The 23,008-nt window shown below is 38.6% G+C and overlaps 1 protein-coding gene across 1 annotated transcript in view; it reads right to left on the reverse strand.

The window, feature by feature from the left end:
- The window catches only part of ANO4 (anoctamin 4), a 230,250-nt gene that overhangs the window by 48,368 nt on the left and 158,874 nt on the right, over positions 1 to 23,008 (reverse strand). Inside the window, exons 10-14 of the mRNA XM_067296928.1 lie at positions 22,098 to 22,142; positions 16,672 to 16,803; positions 5,914 to 6,020; positions 5,039 to 5,094; positions 4,097 to 4,218 (exon numbers count right to left, since the gene is read on the reverse strand). Coding sequence (XP_067153029.1) covers positions 4,097 to 4,218; positions 5,039 to 5,094; positions 5,914 to 6,020; positions 16,672 to 16,803; positions 22,098 to 22,142 — 462 coding nt within the window. The remainder of the gene's footprint in view (positions 1 to 4,096; positions 4,219 to 5,038; positions 5,095 to 5,913; positions 6,021 to 16,671; positions 16,804 to 22,097; positions 22,143 to 23,008) is intronic.

The following is a 23,008-nucleotide window of genomic DNA, read 5'->3' on the forward strand; positions in this document are numbered from 1 at the left end:
TGGAACAGCCCATAATGACGGCAATTCTCTTACCCAAATACTGACAGTTTATCCAGAACACATTCATGTATGTGAAGAATTGCAGGGATTTTTTCTAGGGTGCATCCCTGCACATTACTTCCACTTATATTTCACCTATTATCATTCTGCTCATTGTAGGCCTCTCAGAAAATTTTCAGCCTCAGCCTCAATAACATTCGCATTTCTGTTAATTTTGCTAACTCATTATCATCCAATTTTTCTGACTGTTAATAGTAATGTAGAAAAATTATGCTTTGTATCTTTTGTGGTTCTCCCACAGAAATTTTTCTCCACATAAAACTTCAAATGCAAAGACTAAAAAACCCTCAAGCACCTAATAGAATAAAACCTCTCTCCTATCCTCATATATGCTATGCCATTAGAATAAAGAAATATAAAGAAATAAATCTCCGTTTCTCAGTTTTCTGCTGATATGTATATTAGACCTCCAACACCACCTACCTTAACTGTATAATGTTTTTCCTCCCACTCCATTCTAATGGTAGAAATGCCACTGACTTCAATAGGGCCAAAATATCAATCTCAATATTTAGCAGTAAGGCACATTTTTGAAATCTTTTAAGCTACAAGGTCTGATTTCAGACCATAAAATGTATTACTGCATTTCTCTATGTTTACTGAGCTTCATTATATTGTTTTGGGGGTTCAGAATGCGTGTAAGGACTGGAATAGAGACAGGTTTGGACCCTAGCCAAGAACTTATCTATCTTCATTAATTCTTTTTCAGGTCAGAATGCAATCCTATAAAGAACTTATTACACCACAGAAACAAGGTGTAAGGCAGCCAGAGCTTTCCAGCAGATGTCTTGGACACGTGAAGCTTTCTGTTATGTCAGGAAGAATGGGGGGAGGGAAGAAGGCTTGACAGAACATTAAAGGGGAATTGACAGCTTACAATCAAGTCATTTAAGGTAAACACAGAGCAAAATACAAGTTATTTAGGCATTAGTTTTGCTTCCAGTTCCATTTAGACAGTTTTACAATCACATCATAAATACATTTTTTGCATTCTCTTTTGGTCCTGTAAATGAGACACACAAGCAGCAATACAAATAACTCCCAGACAACACAGGAGAAAGAAGTTATGCACAGAACGCTGTCAGGTGCATGAAGGAGGAGATCCAAAGTCCCCAGGAGTCACTGGAATTGTTTCCATTGATCTATATCATCCTAGAGCATATAAATATAGAGAGTCCTATCTTTTTCCAGTTGCTATCAGTTCAAGGGATCTTAAATTATTCTTGTAAAATAATTATGGAATCTAAATTTCAACAGAAGTGTAATTAAAATCATGGTTCCACATCTGTTGATTAACAATGGTGCCTTTGCAACTGTGTCAAGTATGCACCTTCGTACCGCTGTGTCTTTCAACGCAGCGTGAATGCAGAATCATGCAGTTCCCTTCAAATGGCTTTTTGTTGTTTATTTCTAGTTACTACTAGCTCCATAATGGCCAGCTGATCAGATTAAATGAAATCTGGAAGGCACCAGATTGACAGCACTATAGATTTAAGACTTCATTTTAACAGCTAAGGGAAGAATAAGACAGCATGAAAGTAAGAACAATTTCCATCACCACTGCTGCAGCTTGATTTTATGGTGGAAATATTACATCTATTAATGAGAGGGTCATTTTATTCTCTATGACTAATTTATTCCTTAGCTTCTCTAAAGCACCTAATAACAGGAATGTCACCTGCGAGCAGTGAGTTCTGGCCAGATATCTGAGGAAGAATTATCATCAGTACACTCTTTTTGTACAGATGGCAATGCTAATCCCTTCAAGCATACCCCACATACTTGCTGGTCTGGGAAAAAAATAGAAAAGTTGCTCCTGCTGCAGAACTGGTACCAAAAAAGCTTCTGCTTGAAGTACACATACTGAGATGCTTCCAAGCGAAATGAACAAGTCTTGCTAGTGTTGTCAGCTCTTCAAGGAGAAAAATCCAACTCACTAGACACGTGAGCTCCTGAGAGTGGCAGTAGACAAGAAAGACTTGGCAGGAGCTAAGGAAATGCGAGGGATCTACCATCTGTGAAGTGAGAAGAAAAAGGTATTTCCCCTCCTCTCCCGTCACCCTTCCTGCAGTGAATTTATTGCAGTCAATGGTGCGTTCCAAGCAACGAATGGCAAGCTGGCCTGGGGCTGCAGCTTTGAAGCCCCCCCGAGTCTGACTGCCGCTGTGACTCATGCCGCTCATGGGGGGAGCCTCACAGCACTCCCTGCCCCTTTCCCTCTCGGATGGGCACCTACTCCAAACCACCACAGGACACCTGTGAGCGCAGCTAGGGTGACTGCTATTTTGACTGCTTATCTTCTCTTGTAAAATAGCTGTGGAAAAATCTGTGCATGTCACTGTCTGATGAGAAGCTTAAAGATCCTGCAAAACCTTAAACATCACACTCACACTACTCAAGTAGGACTCTGCCAAGGTCCAATACAATCACGTGTTTAACACTGCTCATTCTGTTACCATTTATGCACATACTTAGAAGACCTTTCAGATGCCTAACAACCCATATTCAAGGATGACTCTTAAACAAAAACCCAGATATTGACTCAATGATACTTTCACAGACAAGACATATAGATGAAGAACAGTAGCCCTGACCACCAGTCAGAAAAAACAATGGCCAAAATGATTTTAAAAAATTATAGATATAAATCTTTCATACTGTGACATCAATATCCTATTGTATACCAGGGAAATTAAACAATTTCAGTATAACTGCTGGTTCCTCAATAAATCATCAATTTCTGTAGTGTAATTTGACAAAATTTCCATATTTTAGTCCAGGCCAGTGTGCTCAGAAAGAAATGAAAAGCTTTCACAATTTATTTATGAGGTACAAATACATTACTTTGTTTTCTAAAGCATTTCAAAAAATATATGACTCAGTAAAATCCTCTTATTGTATTTCTCATGAATTTTTTCTCCATGAAATTGAACATCTCATGCTTCATGAAATGGATGGGTTTTATATGGCCTAAAACATTAACACCTTCTGTCTCCAGGGGATCCTCTATACATCTTTCTATTTAGAAACAGTTTTGAAAATCAATAAAAGCAAAGATTTCTATCAGTTACAGGACTTATAAAAGGGGAAATTCATGGATTGGACCAATTGCATGTGCTATATGACCCTTCCAAATGGCCAGCATATCAATATCTTCAATGATTCCAGTACATTTTAAGACTTTATTTATAGGCCCTTGTAGCTTCACATCCTTCTCTTCAAGCAGAAAAAGCCTACTAAAGCCCAATAACAGTTTTGCCAAAGGGATCTGACTCTCTAGATAAGCATAAAAAATACATAACCCTCTATTAGAGCATACGAGCCCATTTGGAAACTTTGGTTTAAAAGGGCTTTGGTAATTCAGAGTCAAGCCTCAGCTTTCTAAGTGTTTCTTCCTTTCAGGCTATTTCCAAGTTGAAAACAAATCCAGATTGTGGTGATGTGGCTGGGCTGAGTTTGGGGGAATCAGCAGAGAAGAGACATCAAGCTTCCACCCATCATTAGTGTTGCGAACATGGTAGCATGCTCAGCGTCTGTGAGCATCATTAAACTTCATCAGGGGCCACTTCTGTGGTTGCTTTTTGGAAAAAAACAAGACGATCTGGCTGATGACAGTCTGTTTTTTTTTGTGTGTTTTTTTTTTTTTTTATCAAAGCCATGCTCTGAGGAGGAAAAAGAACTTCCCAGCGGATGGCAATTCAACCATGTTTCCCCAGGCTCCACAGATTTCTCTCTTACCCTTTTCACTCCTAAATATTCTGCAACACTTCCATTAGAAGATTGCTTTCAGGAAACTCAAGAAGGAAGTTTTCTTCGCTTTCCTTTCAGCTCCTCCTACAAGCTCCTCTACAGACATTTCTTTGAACATAGTGGCAGGAATGAATAAAATGGGTTTCTCCCACCTCACAATCAGTTTTTAAGGACTACAGGAATTACCTGAGCTCTTTATGGCTTTGTCAGAGGAAGGACAAAATGGCAGGAGAACCCATGCCCAAAGCACATATAACGTGACATTTTAAAAGCAGGAAGATCTTACCTCACGAGATCCAGCGGCTGGTATTTATACCATACTCCCCAGGAAGCCCAGCACTCATAAAGCAGGTGTCTGTGGTTTTCTGCCCCGTGGGTTCTTATGGAATTCTTACTTCTATAACTTCCCTAAAATACAGATCTGGACATTAACGAACAACAGTAGCAAAAAAGAATAGCTACCAAATCTCTCTTGCTAGGTGTAGGGATAATACAATTTATGCAAACTCTGTACTTGAACACCAAAAGATAAATATGACATTAAGAGAATGCTTTCCTCTGACTTGATTGAAATTTAAGACTATTCTTCCTAAGAAATGTATTTGATAACAAGTGTTCAAGTCAAAGGTTACAAACTGGAGAAACTGATAGAGAAATTCACAGCACGATATTTTCCCCCTCTGAAAATATACTGATTCATCAAAATCAAAAACTTTCCACAGAACAGATCCAGGACAACTCTCCTTATTTGTCACCTTCTCTCTCCCTCCCCCCACCCCAAGAAAAAAAGGTTTTTCAAATGTGCTATTTTTACATTTTAGCACCTGAAACTCTATGTTCTTTCAGTCTTTTTTTAAAAATTTTAATACATTTACATTTAAAGAGGTTGAAAAAAGGTCAATGTTGAAACATTTTGAGATTACTGAAATTAAACTTGTCTTTAATTCAATCAGAATGTTTTTATTTTGATTAAATAAATTTAAGATTCTAATTTTTTCTCTCCTAATTCAGGACTGGAAAGATGCTTCAGTATCTCAAAAATGTTGTAAAATGGTCACAAAAAATGGGGCCTTCCATATTACTAAATGGAAGGGATATCAAAGACAGGTGTGGAATGCAAAAGAGAGTTATAATATTATTAAGATTGAAAATGAATGATTTACACAAATAAGCTTTTGATTTTGGGGGAAGTGTAAGTTGGGAAGGGAACAAAAACTGGAAACAATACCTCATGAAGAGGAAATGCAGCTTCATAGGAGCCATTACTGAGCAATCGATTCAGACCTAAAAACCAAAAAAGTATCCAATTATTTACCAATAGGACTAGAATAACTGCTAGATAAATAAAGCAGAACATGTTTTTATGGTTGGTTGGCTAAATGTAATTGCAGCCCACTGACAGTAAAATATACAAGTAGAAAAATGTATTTTTCAGTTTTGATGAACTAGGGGATAACACAAGCAAAGCAGACTTTTCAAAATTAATCACAATCTGTGGTTTATTGTGCCTGAGGTTTAAAGATTCATTTGTCAAATCCATTTTCAGCATCACTTTTGTGAAATCAGTGACCTCACACCAGGATTGAAGTTTGGCTCCATATATTTTGGTCTAATGATATGTTAAAGCTTGTTTTATATTAAAGCTCGTTGGAGGACGCTATTTAGACGAAGGACTGTATTTCTTGAAAGCTGAAAACTTCAGGGAAGATCTCTATGCTTTTGAATTGCAGGATAGTAAGGCAGCTGAAACTCTTCATTTCCATATAACAACAATTTCGTAAGATATGTTCAGTTTATGTCTTATGAAAGCTGCTGGACTAACAGACAGAACAGGTACAAGACAGACTGCAGGAGTAGAAGGCCAGCTAACACACTTGAACTCTGAACCAAAAAGATCACTATTTAGTGCCAAAAAGCAGTCACACACCCCACTCAGGCCCTGCCCCTCTCTGCTGAGAGCAAAAAGAGAAGTAATGAATAACTGCTGAGACATCGGCACTTTTTATCTGCAAAGTCACTGAACTAGGACTGAACAACTACAGGCAATGAAAAACTAAATGGAATTTAGCACCCACATATAAAAGCACTTAGCTCAGCACTTACCAATTTTGTTTTTCCCTTCTTCATATTTCACTCTTTGTAAAATATGGTGTACAATTCTACTTCTTGTAGCGTTATTGAAGAAAGTGTCTTTGTTGTGTATGATGAAGCTATATAAAAACACAATCAAGACCATGTCAGAAATATATAGTAGCATATTTAAAGCAATGCTGAGTTCCATTAATTTCTATAGCACACCAAGAATCTACGGTATATGAGCAAGTGTAAGGAAGATGAAAGGACACCAGATTAAGTGAGATGATTCACCAGAGAACATCTTGGTATCGGTATTCATTCCCTAGCAAAGAATGATGTGGAAAAGTTTGCAGAAAGATCCAAGATATTTAATCATTCATTATCATAAGCCTCACATTAGATAATTTGTCAAAAACTACAAAATTCTTGCACAAGCATTTGAAAAAACACAGGATCTGTAAGTGCAGCTGTAGAAATTCACATTTGATTTCCATTTCAGACTTCTTTGTTATGCTTTACCATTAACAGTCAGATGGAAACATTCATTCTGTAAAAAATGATTCAGTTAACCACAGTTACTGAAAATCAAAATACCATGTTAGAAACTGAAAATATTATATATTCCAATGTTTGGTCCTGGAAGCTAAAATAGAGTAGAAAAATAGCTTTCAGGAGCTACTCATGGAGTTATGTATGAATGCAGGTTCAATAGTTTAGACAGGATTGTAATGAATCAAGGAAATTCAACAAAACATTAGCCACAAAATATATTGTATTAATTAGTTTGGCTGGCATATCATATATTACATAGATTTCTTAGCCACCTACAACATACATACTCAAGGCAAACACTATATTTTAGCATATCATCATGGTCTCCAGAAAAATACAAACAATATAAGTGTTTTAGATTAGAAATACCGTTTATACTTGTCACCTAAATACTCCTAAAAAATTCTCATGCTTGTCTGAGGTGAGGAGGGGCTTCAGGCGAGACTGTGAAAGTCATTTAGGCACTTGAATAAGCAGATAGGTGGTGGACCTTCTGATGAAGTAGGAGTCTGTGCATGTCCTGAGGAAACTCAATGGTTTTTGAAAATGTGGTTCTTAGTAACCAACTGTATGGAAGGATTCACATTTTTCAAAGTACTTTGGACAGGACATAAGATTATTTCCATCTTCTGTGCTGGTGAAGAGCTAGGGAAGTAAATAAACTGATAAACAAATAAAAAGGTGAAATCATAGAGGTGTCATAGAGAGGCCAGCTTGCAGGACAGCACACTAGACAAGTCTGACTTTAACTGAAACAACCTGAAGAGGGGGCTTGGCATGTATTTATGTTACTTTGTCTTCTACGCAACATGGGATTCAGCGCTCATTTTTTTCCTCAGGTAGTTTTGCCCAAACAACCCCCCCTTTTTCAGAGTGAATCTTTACTCATAGGAAATGATATATGGCCTTGCCCTTCCACGTTCGTTTGGAAAGACAGCCAAGGAGTCCAAATTCTAGACTTTAGGGCCTCCATGTCCTCCCTCTCTATTATCAAAATTCTTTGCTGAATTTTTTTTTTTTTAATCAATTCCTTCACCTTTTTTATCAATACAAAGTAGGCAGAACCTGGCCCTCCAGAGGCAATACAGGACTTGCACTGATGAAAAAAAGCAACTGGAGCTGTTTTCAGTGTTGCTATTAGATTTTATTTTATGATCTTCAAGCAAGCATGATTTCAAAATCTTTGTTCTGTACCCTCTTACAGTCAGTTAACTTCAATTAAAAACACTCCTAGACTCATATAAGAAGGCTTTTCTATGTGAATGCAACTGAAGGAACATTAATTGCTCTACCTGCTTTTAGGATTATGCCTCTCCACTAAATTCTATAACAAACACATACAAGAAATTGCTTTATATTACTGGTTTCTCCGATTCCACTTCACATACCAGCTCTTTCTCATCCCCAGAAGGGGAGGCAAAACCCTTTCTATCTAGATTGAAGCTAACAAGTCCCACATGATCCATCTCCTGTCATAAATCTATGAGTCAGCAGAATAGTTCCACCTTATTGCCTTATCCTAAATTTTGGCAGCTACCATAACCAATACATGGTAGGAACATGGTAGGAACAAATTAAAAGAAAGTATTAAAATAGAAATGCCTTGGATATTCTGCATTTTCCTACTTCTTTTCTTTTTCTTTTAATGTTTGGCCTTCTTCTCCAAGATCCCACCTCTCAGGTAGCACTGAATTTTAAAGGAGTGTGAAGATAATTTACAAAACCAAAATGGCACAGTAATTTTCATTTTGACTCAGCAGTGAGTTCTTGTAGTATTCAGCTGAGAATTGAATCTCCTTATCTGGGTAACTAGCAAAATTGACCCAGATAACATCAGTAATGTTGATCTAGTCTCCTTGTTACATAAGATTATTTCACCCATCTGTTGTTATAACTGTGTCATACTGCAACTATAGGTAGTACCTGCAATAGCTTTTCTGGACAAGTATGCTAACAGCCATTCTGCATTTAGTCACTTCTATTTTCATGAGTCATGACTGAAAAAAAGGTTGAAATCAAACATTGTGCACTTTTAAATGAAATAAGAACTATTTGTTTAAAGAGCATTTTAGTCATTTGCATTCAGTTATAATTGTAGTAACTGTATCGTCACAGTTGTTGATCTCACTTGGCCTAGAAGGAATGTGCAGATGTCTCTGTGAAGCAGATGTTAGCATCCCAGTATGGTAAATGCCATGAAAAACCCTGCCTATTCCACATCTAGCTGAAACAATCCTAAAATGTAAGTAAGTGTGAGATCTGCTGAGCTTCTGCCCTGCCCATCCTTGCGCCAGTAGCAGGCATCTGAGGGCAGGAGGTGGAGAGGAGAGGGAGAACTCACCATGGCTGGAGCAGGCCAAGGCATACGTCCTTTAGCATTTTCCAACATTTCTCACAGAGACATGGATGCAGAGGAGATGCTGGAGTTCACCAAAGGTGAGAGATGAGTGCAAAAAATGAGTCTTCTGGATATTCTGGACTATCCTTAAGTTTCTCATGGTTTTGGAATGGAATTGCATGTGGTAAAGGTTAAAAATAAACCTTGGTTATTTTCAACATAAAAAGCAAGCTTTTCTTTTTTGTTTTTGGTTAGCCCAGATAATTTCTGTGAAGTTGTCTACAGAGTAGCCCCAGAAAGAGCAGTATCAACACAACTGAGGGCTGACACACTGAGCTCTGGCATAGTGCACAGAAACAAGGAGACATGAGCGGGAGACACTGAAAGGCTGAGAATATCTCAGGTAGTGTTGACTATGTGTTACAACATCCCAGTTAGAAGCTGACATAAATTATGACAATGCTGGGGGAGGTTCTGATTTTTCTCTGAAATCACAGGGGTTGCACTTGTCAGCTGAGATTTGGGCAGTTCGGTGCAGGATCTATCCCTTTGTACCATCTTTCTTTAGCCCTGTCCTGGGCTTTCTGGGCCTTTTTTCCTGTAAGACATCCTCCAGAGTTTTTGTGCCAGCCAGGCCTTCAGGGTGTCTCCTTTCTGAATGTGAGTGGTAAATCCATATTCAGAGAATAGCCATCAAGACTGTTTCATGGTCTGTAGCATCCAATAAGGAATTCAGAGGAGAAAGAGTTTCTCAGCCTGTGGACCACCTCGCCCTTCAAATTTGAGTTCACAGGGGCCAGAGCTGAGGGCATTTCCAAACTAGGTGTAGATAAATATTCATCAGACATTACTGAGCTGTGAACTGCACAAGGCTTTCTGGAAAGCTTTTTAACCCTTGTTGCTTTCAGGTGGGACGATTTCTTCAGCTGCTCCATTCCCACTGCCCTTGCTAGAACTTCAGCATACACCAGGGCTTCAATATTTATAAGAATGCTACTGCTTGAGGCCCAGTATGCATTCAGGCTTTAGTTAGGAAATAGTTCAAAGGTTTTGATCACTTCTTCATCACTTCATTCATAAGATAAAAATTAAGCAAGGATTAATACATTGTTATTTTTATTACTTCTGAAGATAATGTATAGGTAGATGATTTGTTCTAATGATTTGTTCCACGACAGTTAGGTCCATTTGCCTGGTCCTATAACCCATATTTATGTGAGCTGTCCCTACTCAAAAGAAAGGTCCCAATGAAGATAATGAGAGCACTTCTGGCAGAAAAGGTTCCAGAGTTGAGCCTTAATTAAAGCCCCTTTTAAAAATGTCGTAATGTGGAAATATTGCTCTTATATTCATACTGTAAGTGACATGAAGAGTCAGTGAAGGTTAACTGCTTTGAAATGATATTTGTAGCTTTCTTAATCAGGCTCTGAGCTGAAGATTTCAAACTATCTTGTCATGGATAACAAAGTAGAACAAAGACAATAAAGCCAACTGTCATCTAAAGAATGCCCTCAAATTAATGTGAATTCAGTGAAGAACAAACTGCCAATAAATTCCTTTTCATATATTCCCTTTGGTAATTTTGCAGGTTGCAGGCCTCCGCTGCACAGACACTTTAGGGGTAAATTTAACTTTTGAATTTGTGGTCCGACACCCATTTGAAGAAACTGGGCTTACTTTTAAATTTATTTTGGAGAAGCAAAATTCAGGAAAGGCTATTTTCTGCTATACAGTAGGATATACAAGCTGAAAGCTGAACATTCATGATCTGGTTACAAAGCTATAAATCAAGGCCATGTGCATCTTTTGATGTGCATCTTTGCTCTATAGGATCCCCAGACGCTGAAATGTCTGACACTCACCGTACTAAAAAATATGTTCCAAGCAAATGCCTACTGTTGGAGGCAGTACAAACTAAGAGCACAGACGTTGTGTGAACTAATAATCACTATAAAAAAGAAGTGTATTCTTTAGTACAAGAAAAAATGTCCAAACCCCTGCACTCCCAGGTAAAACACTGGCACTAACTAGTTGGTGGTGGTTGAGGCAATGGCAGGTCTTTACATAATTTAACGTTAGAGACACAAAATCATCAGCTGTAGTAGCAGCAGCAAGATGAGCCTGCAGTATTCCAGGGAGAACATCACCCCACAACCTTGTAGTTTATATTTGAAAATGGGCATATTATTACTACTTTCTGTTTATTTCCATTTTGTGGGACTTACAAGGCAGCAGCTGACTTTTATGCTCATCTAACAGAAAGTATTTATTAATGGCTATTATTGATTTTTTTTTCATCACATGCCTAAACCAGGATCACTTTTCTCTTTGGGATGGAGAATATATTAGCAGCTTCAGGTATCTCAGGACTGACATATCACAGCCTCAAAACTGCAAAAGTAAAATAGAAAGAGCCTTGAAAATGCTAACTCTCCTCCACCTTCCTCTGCCCCTCCAACCCCAATCATTGTGCCCCCCAAATCACTTCTTAATTTAAATTGGCTTGCTCAGAAATATTCACTAGAGATGAAATGAGCTTTGTTTATTTTTCAGTGATGCCCTTTTTTATTCAGTTTGCCAGACTACTAAATCTTTCAGAATCAGACGGAATTTAAGAAACTCATTACAGGGTGTTCCTGAGTCTGGTTGCACAAAGATGTTGTTCAGCAGTAGAAATCTTACAGAAATTGGATTCCCTGCTTATAAAAAGCCATTTACAAATGTATACTTATGAAACTGTGAATGTATATAAGCACCAGAATAGTCGTGTTGTTTCTAACCAAGTAAGAGTCCATGCAGCCTTGTGTCTCATCTCAGTAGCAGCTGCTCTCTGGTCCCATCCATGATCTAGGGCTGAAGCAGCTCAGGGGGACACAGGCACAGGTCATCTTGGTGCAGATGGGATTTATTAGGGCCGGTCCGAGCAGCAGAGATATGGGACTAGATCGTCATGTACCGCAATGGGACTTACTATAAATGAAAATAATTCCACTGACTGCTGGAACACAGGGCCATTTTTATTTAATTAATCCAGATACTGTCCTCATCCTCTTAACCATGTAAAGTTTTTATTTAATTTTCATGTTAGAAATAGATATTTAAAGTGTTTTATTCAGTTATACATTGGATTAATATTTAACCAGAGTCTTTTCCCCTCTCGAAGAAAGGGGAAAATAGCTCCTGATATAAAATTTTAAATCTCTAAGCAGCAATTAAAAGCATTTTCCTACCTAGTATACAGCTATCTAAGAAATCACAGCTAATTACTACTGTTAATATTCCCAGCTGACTAGCAGCTCACTATGTAAAATAACTAAGAAGTTGTAGAAAAATAACTAATTGTCATCATATCTCTCAGATATTGTGCACTGTGCATTCCTGTAAATGATAATTTTCAGAAGAAACGCTTCGGCATAAACAAAGCTCTTCCCAAGCTGTGGCTGCAGAGGAGAGATACTACTCAGAAGTCTATCTTGAAAATTATCATTTTTTATTCCACAAATTCCAGCAAAATGCTTGCCTCAGCCAGCCAGAGCTTCTTTCCTCTGAAAAGAGATTTCCTATTACTTGGGAAATAATATGAATTTTGGTCTTCTTCTCTTGTGATGACAATTTATTATATACCCTGTATGGAGTGCCATAATCCCTTTAAAATAAAACCTTAAACCACGCCGCAAAAGATATAGACACCTCTTACAAATGTGATTCTTGCAGTTTTTCTCGCCTGTTTTGGGAAGGAGCCAGAGGATTAGCTGTGTCTCTTAACACAGATTTACAATTTTTCTGAAAGCTAGCCTTTCTCCACACCTGGTCCTTCCATCTGAATGTAAAGGAAGAACGTAAGAATGGAAAAAGTCATCAATATGATCTGTTAAAATCATACATGCTCACTGTACATCAGTACTTCAAAAGTATGAATTCCCACAGAAACAAAGCATGATCAAGCCTTGTTAGTTTTGATCTTAACTATTTTTCTCCCCAGACTCTGCATGGTAAGTACTGTCAGCCATCTGTTAATCCATGCTTTTAAGAGCAACTCTCGTAAGTGAAGACTGTACTCAGTCTATATTTCAAACATCATCTATATCAGACTGGAGACCTGGATATGAAAACTGTGGCTAGATTAAAAAGTGTAAACTACTCATTCTTTTCTGAAGTAAAAAACAACTGAGGCTATGAAGAAAGAAAGAAATAAGGAATTCAAAACCTACATTACAATATTTGAGCAAACATTAAGCACGGACAATTTCAGATGAATATTTCAGGAATATTATTTTAGAAAATTAAAAGCATGTAAAACCAGAATAGAAGGAATAATTCTGCAACCTCCAGCTATAGTATGTGGCAAAACCTACAGTGATGACATGGAGGTCTTCTGTGAAAACTCAGTTATAAAACTCACTTATACTTCCAAGATAGTTGTATTTGTGGGTATTTTACTAAATAATCATTAAGTGATAGTTCAGAATGTCTTGGATAAACATTGACTTATGTCGACAGAGAATTCCTAGACATTTTCAGTTGGCAAAAGGACACAGTTTGCTCTCCAGAAATACTGGTACACTAATCAGAAAAATCCTCTTTAATGTAATTAAAAGACTGATCATATATTTTAGGCTTTTGTGGCTATTTCTTAAAGCATGAAGAAGATAGTTGCTCAGAAATAATCAAAATTTTCCTTTATGATAGCCAAAATCTAAAAGAATCGTTTAATATACTTCCCACTTTTATCCCATCTTTTCACTAAGGATTCCAGATTTGCAATAAAAGTTTATCTTTTGTATATAAACTTGAAACTCAAAATTCAAAATCTGCATGTAAGATCTGAACAAAAGGAAAAGCAAGCACTGGTGACATTTTTCAGCCACCACTTTTTCAGCACAAGAGCTGAAAGCCTTGCACTTATTCTCTGTTCCCCGAGAACTTCAAAAACTCAGCCTGTTACAAACATATTTTCCTTCTTCAAAAAATGGTCCTATGTTCACGAAGGGCCCCAGAGGCACCAGCTGAGCATCCACGTGGTCATGGGACACATCCTGTCCTGGGCACTTTCTGGCTGAACTGATTTTGGCATGTGTGTGTGATAACTGAAAATGGAAAAGGATGCAGCCCAAGAGGAAAGAGGGACTGCGGCTGTTATTCCAGCCTACAGGACAATGTACCTGTTGAGGGCAATGTGATTTCCACATGCAGCTCCCTATGACACTAAGGTAGACTCCATTCTTATGCTGGGACAGAATTTATCAGTAATAACAATATGGTACAGTAAGAGTACTCTAGCAAAACCGGCTTGTGTTCATTTAACTACAGCAAATATGAAAAGGCACCGACTCTTCTTACCACGGAAGAAAAATGGAGATAAATTATCATAACATTATTGTAGATGGCAATTTTTTGTTTCTGAAGCTCAAAAATTTCTCTAACTATTTACCTTCACATTCCTAAAACAGTTATCTGTGGGTCTCTAGGTTAGAAATTTAAATTAAGGCCTTGACAGGTTTTTAACAATTATTTTTATATTTAATTAGTAACTTTTTCTTTTTTGCTAAAAAGCAAAAAGAATGGTTATGTGATGCAACCGTGACAATTGATAACTGAAGCTTCAATCTAATATGGAGGCATGCTGTTTATCCACTTCGGAGTACTGCTACTGTCCTCAGCTGTGGAGGTTCCCACACTTCGCAGTCGTCAGAGAGGAACGAGAAGTCATTTTCTTACTGATCAAACTCTCGTGTGTCACAACTGATCCAAACAAACAAAGGTGCCAGTCACTGTATTTGTACAACAGTTAACATGGAAATGTCTTGGAATTAACAATTCCATTTCTACTCATATTTGCCCTGTTTTCTGGCACAGGAAAAACAGAATGTTTTATGTATATCCTGGAAGAAGCAGCTCTAGCATGCAGCACTTTGTACAAAGTGAACCCTAACAGTATATCCTTCTTGACTGTTAACCAATACTAATAAAATCATTCTTTTTAACTCCGCATTTCCAATTATTCAATACTTGCACTCCACAACCAAAGATTAAAAACATATACTAAAGCCATTACAGAAATACTCTGCTTATCAATACACCCTGAAATTCTCAGAACAATTAAAAAACTCGTGTGCAGTCCAATAGAGGAATATTGAAAAAATCAGTATATTTCAAAATGCCTCTAGTGAGGAGAATATGACAAACACAGACAACTGGCTGCAACATGATGGAAATACAGGAATCCTGACAGAGCCAGCAGCTTTGGGGGGAAGTAGAGCAACTCAGCCAGCCTTATATCCGTCCCCCACAAAAGGAATAGGAGACTAAAGAGAAAGCCAAACAGAAATGTCAGGTCTGCTGGGGAGTAGAGCTTCAAAGCGTGCAAGGATGTAAAGGAAGTGCCAAATGACAACGGGAATGTTAATGAACCCAAACCAGTATTTAATTAAAAAACAAACAAACAAACAACCCCCCCCCCCCGACTTTCCAAATCAAACATGAGCAAAGCAGAAGTAAGAATGAAAAAAAACCATTCTTGTTCATATATATCAATTCTTCTTCCAGCCACCTTAAAACCTTTCCTGTGTGCAATGATTTTAAGTTAAGTTAATTATTACTATAATTACTAATAAAAGTATCTATCCAGACATCCCAATTTCTTCATTTTCATTATCGCTGATCTACTCCTGAACTAATCTGCACATATTCTTCCTCTTGCAAGGCACGATAACTGGCCCGTGTTTTGGCTCAAGTGTCAAAAGACTCTGTAGTTCGAATCTGATGTCTATTCAGGGCTCAGTCTCTTACTAGAGATAACCCTGGCTGTTGTCTGGCATTAGAAGCAGACGTCTACTGAAATTTCCCTGGAGAACTGTGCGTGGTTTTGTTTTTTACTGTATTTGGAAAGACACTATTTGTGGCAGAGGAGGTCTAGTTTATACAGTCCTATCACAGTAAACAAATCCACTCCCTGAAAAACAGTTCATTCAAAGTGAAGCATTTAAGACCATTAACTAAACCTGGCTTCTCCCTAAACAGAATCACATATTCCAGATTTTTAGTCTTTGAGTTGACTGTAATTTACTCTGTATCAGATGAGTGTTAGCACTTTAGTCAGTGCTATATATTCTTTGTGACTCTCCTCTCTGGTAGTCAATGATTGTTCCCAATATTGCAAAATTAATAATTAACCATAAAGGACTCCTTTCCTCTCCAAAATTTGATGGCCCTGAAAATTCAACATGGGATCTGAAAGTCAAGCTGCACTCTTTCCTGTTTTGTGTTTTGCAAGCTAATAAATGCTTCCAGTAGTCAAATGATTTCTCTAGTGACGCTGGTGCAACACTCATATGCTTGCAGAAGTGTAACTGATAAGCCTGGACACTGGCATTTTGCAAGCAGTTTTGCTTCTGTAAAAGTAAAGGGCAGAGAAATAGAAACAAAACAACATTTCCTTCTTTTTTAGAGGTCTGTTTTTTATATAGTCACAACTAGGAATGAAACACAGTATCAGTTTATTTCAATCATCAATGTAAGAAGGAGTAATTTTGATTAGAGCAATAATATTCACATCCACGCTGGTTTTGTACCTCTTTAACGGACAAAGAACAACTGCAATTCTGACCCAAGAGAGAATTAGCCAGTTCGACTACTTTAGGGATGCAATTGAAATTCCAGTGAATCGAAGGGAAATTTTCCATGGATTCCTTTTGCCTTTGAGCTGGACCTTTAATTATTAGAAAGGTAGACAGACCTTATGCTCTCTCAGGACTTTCTCTCTCTGCCTCTGTGTGGCAAAGAACTAACTGGAAGGCATTAACCTTTAAAGCTTGAACTAACAATTGGATGCTTTCCACGGCGAACACGGTAGGAAAAGTTTTCATCTTGTAATTAAGATATAATAAAATACTCACTGATGAATCCTTTGTTGGCTGAATGGGGCAGTGTAGCAGTCATTCTCCTCCAGGTCTGGCAGCGTTTCCTTGTCCAGTTTCATTGGCTTTCTAGGTAACCATCCTCGAAACCTGCTTATTTGTTTCTCGATCCTGCAATACATGAAAAGTGTGATCAGTTGAGATAGACAGTGAGAAATGTTTTTTTTTTCATTACATTACAGAGCAATTACAAAGAACATATGCAGGCAAATTAGGCCACTTAATATTTACAAGTACAAAAAAGAAAAGTCTTTCACATTTTTGAGTCAGACTAAATCATACATACTGAACTTGATTATTAATAAGCAGCTTTTTATGGAGAAGCATCTTATTTTGTCTTAATAGAACAGCAATGCTGACAGTACATTGTGCTAGAAATCTTATTAAAACTCAGTAAGTTCTTGGCAACTATCTAAACTTTCACTTCTCAGCTTTTCTGTTGTTATAATCTGAATTTCAGGCTTAACTGGCTCATTACACTTTGGATGTATAAACACTAGAATAGCACAGACTACGACAGAGAGCTTTGGCAGCCGAGCTGCAGCAAGCTGTATCCCTTTACTGCTCTCTGCATGCATGCTTACCTCACAACTGATGCTATAAAAATAAGCTACTTTGTTCATTTGTTTCAATTGTACTGTCTTGCAATACTTCATGAAATAGCTCCAGGAAACCTGAATACTGAGTGTATAGTTTAACAGGTGACAGCTGCACTGATTCTTATGTTTAGAAGGTGAAAGCAAACTAAGGTCGACAGGGGAAAGGGCAGACTTGATTGCAAGCGCACTTGTGCAAAGATGCACACTGAAATTAAGGGAAAGAGAAGAATTAGAGCCAGCTGGAGAAAATCTAAAACAGGTCCAAACTAAAATGCTACAACGAAAAACATAAAATAAAGATATGATACATGTCTGAAACAATGAGCCTTGCTCTCTCAAAAGTCCCTAACACTTTCAAGTCCTAATCATTAATCCCTCCCTGCAAAAATCATAGGCTACAAATTATGGACTATGCACATATTTCAATCCCTGGATGAATCTTTCTAGTGCTGGAGCTAAAAGGCATGAACCAACATTGTTTGAAGTTTAAGTTCAGTTCAGGATGAGGTCCAAGGACTTGGAATATAGTTATTTCTTTTATTTTAACAAAAGTCAACCCAACAACTCTATGACTCCAGTAAAATTTGTGAGGTCTATACAATCACTTTGAGGAAGGGAAATCCATACCCAAGCAGCAATGAGTGAGAAAGTGACATAAAATTATTACATATTTCCATTTAAAATACATATAACAAATTTCCCAGAATATTCAACCTTTTTCCCTCAGGTATTTTTATCTTGGATAGACAAACTAATGCTAATTGTTAAACACTGGCATTTATTCCAAAATTGTAACCAAATTAGCCCTACCCATTTTGGTACCATTTGTGTGTTTCTTTTCTGTGAATAACATGGGAGCAAGGGGGCAGATTTATCATTGGGACTGTTTGGTAGAACTGATAGAAATGACAAAGGAAAAAAGGATTTCTCTCCAGAGGGATTCTCTCTTCTTGGCCTCCAGTTTCTCCTCTGTAAAGGCCACCAGGCTCTGTATATTCTGCCAGCTTAGTACTCTGGGTAAGGGCAAGAGAAGAGGAAATGTTTTCTAAATACCCTGTTCCAGGCTCATTTGTTGACTAAAATCATTGGGATTCTCTAAGCTACTAACAAACCTGCTACTTTGCAGTCCTTTCCCATCCATCTGGCAAGCCAGTGTGCATGTCTGAGATAGGTCTGCTGCAGGTTTATCGCGGCACACACACACACAGAGTGCTTTCCCCCACTTAAGAACAATGCATTATTCATGTTGACTTCACCCTGAGCGTACCCAGAATTTGACTGGCTCATTGTTCCCCAGGTTCAGATAACTCGGCATGCTCAGCGAGCCCATTCCTTCCCTGCTGGCACACAGGTCTGCAAAGGTTGCAAGGGCTAGAGCTTACAATGCAGCAAAGCCATCCCTAGGAAACAATACAGTTGTCTCCTTGGAAAAGGAAAAATATCAAACTCTTAAGATGCCTGTGGGGCACTCCAACACTGCTGTCGGCCAGCAGCGCAGAAATTTTACTCCACATGAGCATCTCTCTCTCAAAAAAGCTGGAATGTTGATACTAACAGATGCAGACACACAGTGTTAAAAGTCCGCTGTGTTTTACTGCTTCCTGAAGGCTAATCCATGCCATATTAGCAGTGCACATAACAGCCTGGCTGCTGTCACTACATGCCACGTGGAAAACTAATGGGCACTGAAAAACCAGTACAGTAAAAAATGTTCTTCCTCCTGGACAAACTTAGTTACTTGCATTAAAAGGGCTTTTTGAGCCAATCCAAAAGGTTGTTCACTGCAGAGACAAGTTTGGACCGTGTAGAGTTGAATTAGCAGGCACTGACAAGCACGTGAAACAGAGGGCAACTGCATCACTGCTCTGTCTGTCTCTACGTGCTGGGGCTCTTCACAGCGAAGGGCAGTCTGTTTGCCACAGCCTGAGCTCCAAAGGTGTGAAAGTGCAGCATCCCCACATACTAACTCCAGACATGCTCAAAGTTGAAATTTGTGCTTAAATTACTGTGAAGTGCACGAAGTTTAAGCACACATTGTTAGGGTCCAGAGTGCCCTTCCCCGCTTCCTCGGATGTTAGCTGCCTGTGCCCAAGACCAGCTTTCCGGTATGGTGCAGGTGTCTAATCTCATGGTTCAGCTTGAACTTGACTGAGATGCTGATCCTGTGGCTTTTGGGCTTGGCCTTGGACCTGCCTCATCACTATGGACCTGTCTGGCAACCTGGACTCTTGGCTGACCCTTGTCACCTGCTCTGCTTGCCCTGCTCGGGTCCTGCAGGACTGTGCTCTGGGCAGCGACGGCCCTGCCCTGCCTGCCTGCCTGGCCCCTGGCTTCCCCTTACGGAGCAGCCCCTGCCCTTGCTGCTCCCTGGCACACGTTCATCTGCTCAGCTGAATCGGGGAACGGCGTCTGGACAGCAGAGCAACCTGCACAAAACCCATACAAAGCACGGAGATACATAGGTGCTGTAGCGTTAGCTGCAGTGAAAGAGGGGAGTGGAAGAACTGACAAACATCTCCATCTTAAATTCCTTCTCTGCAAAGACTTGAAGCCTTATACTCCAAGAAATCGTTGTCTTAATTCACTTAACATCTCAAAGACAAAGAGCCTTCCGATTCAATCCTGGCCTTGCCTCTGAGTGTCCAGACCTAGTCTTTCCTCAGCATCCTCCTTCTAAAAACACATTTTTGTGTTTAACTCGCACAGAGAGCTTCTCAAATAATTTCAAACAAACAGTCTCCTCACTAGAAAGTGCGGTGGGGGTAGAATAATTTTCCTGAAGGAAAGAGCAGTTTGGGAAAATAAAAGGATTTGTTTGGAATTGAGATTGATTTTTGTCTCTGGCTAAGCTGCCATAGAGCTTTACAGATTATGTAGTGCTACATTTTGTCTTATTTTCATTTTTACCCCATTTTTAAGTGCAGTTCTAGGTACTGTATAAGTACCTGATACCCTTACTTTTCTTTAGAATATATTAGGGGAGTTTTGTTACTTGAACTTCTGGGATCACTAGATTTTTTCTGAGACAAAATTCAAGTCAGGTCGACATATTTCAAGTGATCTGCTCTGGGCTTTACCCTATAAAAGGGCTTTTATGAAATAGATTTTGCCCAAATGTCAATATAATTTTTTTGGCTTATCTCAAAAAATTATTATTACTAATTATTACTAGTTGTTATTACTAGTTATTACTAATCTTCACTGAACTAGGAGTAGAGGAAGTAGAGCCTTTACTGAAGCTGTATTTTTACATAAATGAAAATAAAGCTGAATATGTTTCTTTTTTTCCCCACTGAGATATATAGTTTTAGCTTTTTCACCTCAAGTGGCTATTTATAGAGCTGAATATGAAAATTCTATTTAGACAAGTATTGTCATCACTCAGGAACTGAAATACCACAACAAGATCATACATCTTCCTATATTGACTTCAAATTGCCTCCTGATTTGTTAGAAAATGAATATAAAAGCAAAATTTCATACACTACATACAAATATTAGAATCTTCACTTACTTGTTCCATTTAATCTATTGCTTTAGTTAAAATAGCTATGTCTTAAATTCAAGACAAACTCCAAAGTTAACAGGTGATACAATATTTAGTGGAAGGTGGGGATGGCAAATGGGGGAACATAACAGACTTTAGAAGAACTGTGTGTGCTTATAACACATGCCAACTAGGCAAAATGTCTCAGCTCCACAAAGAGTTCACTGGTGCTTACTAACGTCAAGAAGCAAATACCATAACCTTAGAGCAATGCCAGGACTCTCAAGTCACCAGCAGAGTATAATGGGATTTAATATACAAAATGCCTTTAATACGCTACTGCAGTAGAGTGCAATATATAATTTATTTTCCCATGGATGCCCATCTGCTGACATTATCTGCAGTGCAATACAGTTGTTTAATCCAAAATGGAGATTTCTCAAACCTAATTCTTCTCTCACAGACGCTCATGGGAGTTTTAACCATTGACCTCAGAGTGAGGGTGTAAAACAGATCCTAGACCCTTTTGAAAACTGCATCAACAACACATGCCAATACATGCCAACATATGATCTGGTCTTTGCCAAGGTTGTACATTTTTTAAGTTTTTTGGGGACATTTTCATTTAAATGGCCAAAGTATCCCCCCTCCAAAAAAAACCAAACCATGGACACTGAAAGTTTTCCTCACATTAAGTCAAACAAAAAAATAGTCATCAAACACAGCCTTAAGTTATTTAATAATTGAGTGAAAGCACTTCAAAGATTCTTGAAAAATATTCATCTCTCAAGTTGATTTCAATAGCATCACACCAGAAATGAATTTGGTTCATTGCTTTCCTGTCTACCAACAAAGTACTAAGCATCCTCACAGAGGAAGCAATAAATAAATAATCCCAACACTATTACAAGTAAGCAAGGTGCATGGAAACAACAAAAAAGCAATAACCGTGGCATTTTAACCCTGGAAAACTCCCTAATGAGCTACGTGAAAAGAAAGATGTACAGAGTTTGCACTGCACTGAGAATAAGTGAATACACTTATCCATCTTTAAAAGGCTCCAGCAATTTGAAAAATATTTCCTTATTCTTAAAAAAAACCAAACCTTCTTTCACATGGCAGATGCCTTGAAAATGCAACTGCTGCATTTGCATTTGCGAACGTCCTAATGTGCAACCACTCCCTCCATCTCTTCTACAAATATAGCTAATAAACTAGCATTTCTGTTAATATTTTTCTTCCCAGCTTGAACTTAACCATTATTTTGGTTGTCAGGTCCAAATTATTACAAACTGAACTGGAATAAGAATTGTACTCACCTATTCATGAACTTGTACCGGCGGTGCAGGTAATAGATTTTTCTCCTGGAAGAACAGCAAAAATGAAGCCAGTCGAGAAGAAAACCCATCGTCAGTTACAGTATGAACTAGCAAGGAAGGAAAGGAGATTGAAGATAGAAGCCTGTAAGAGGTGGAGGAAGAGACTAAAAGAGAGATTAACAGAACTGTCACAGGAAGCCACACAAATTCTGGGTGTGTTTGAATTGCGGCAAGGTTTTCCCAGTGTCTTCTCTTTTTCTGCTCCTTGACATGTGCGGAAGATAAGGACCCAAAGACATTTCTAGTTCAAAGTTCCTAAACTGTTGTAGGAATTTTATAGGACCAGATGCAGCTACGGAAAAATTAACCTCTATGTATTTCACATCCACTAGTGAATTATGAAAACCGTGCTTGATAAAACACAAGGGGAAAGTGATACCTGATGCTGCAATGTGCCATAATACATGCAGTACAACCTGGGACCAATGTTTGCTGTTGGGTAACACCCCTTGAAACAGATGCAAATATGACCTGCACAGGCAAATGAAAATGTGCTCGGCACCCACCCCAGTCTGAGCACCATAAACTGTGTGGGAGGGAGTGCACGTGGGGAACCAGTGAGCGGACAAGGGCATGTGAGCAGACGTATGCTGGCCACATGCTGTTGCCCGCTCTCCGATGGGCCCCACAGGGCACATGTCACCCAGGGCGGGGGGACCGTCCCCCTGACCATCCTACATAGGTCCGGAGCGGGGTGTCCACCTCCTGTCCCCTCTGCCACCGCAACTGCCAGAGTCTGACCCATCGCCTTCAGTAGGGAGATCACATCTTGGAGGGAGATAAGAAAATCTAAGGGCAGTTATATGTGGGTTTGGGACTCTACTGCAAGATTTGGGTGCCTGACAAAAGTT

The sequence above is a fragment of the Apteryx mantelli genome, chromosome 1, assembly GCF_036417845.1.
Source record: "Apteryx mantelli isolate bAptMan1 chromosome 1, bAptMan1.hap1, whole genome shotgun sequence".
Taxonomy (NCBI): domain Eukaryota; kingdom Metazoa; phylum Chordata; class Aves; order Apterygiformes; family Apterygidae; genus Apteryx; species Apteryx mantelli.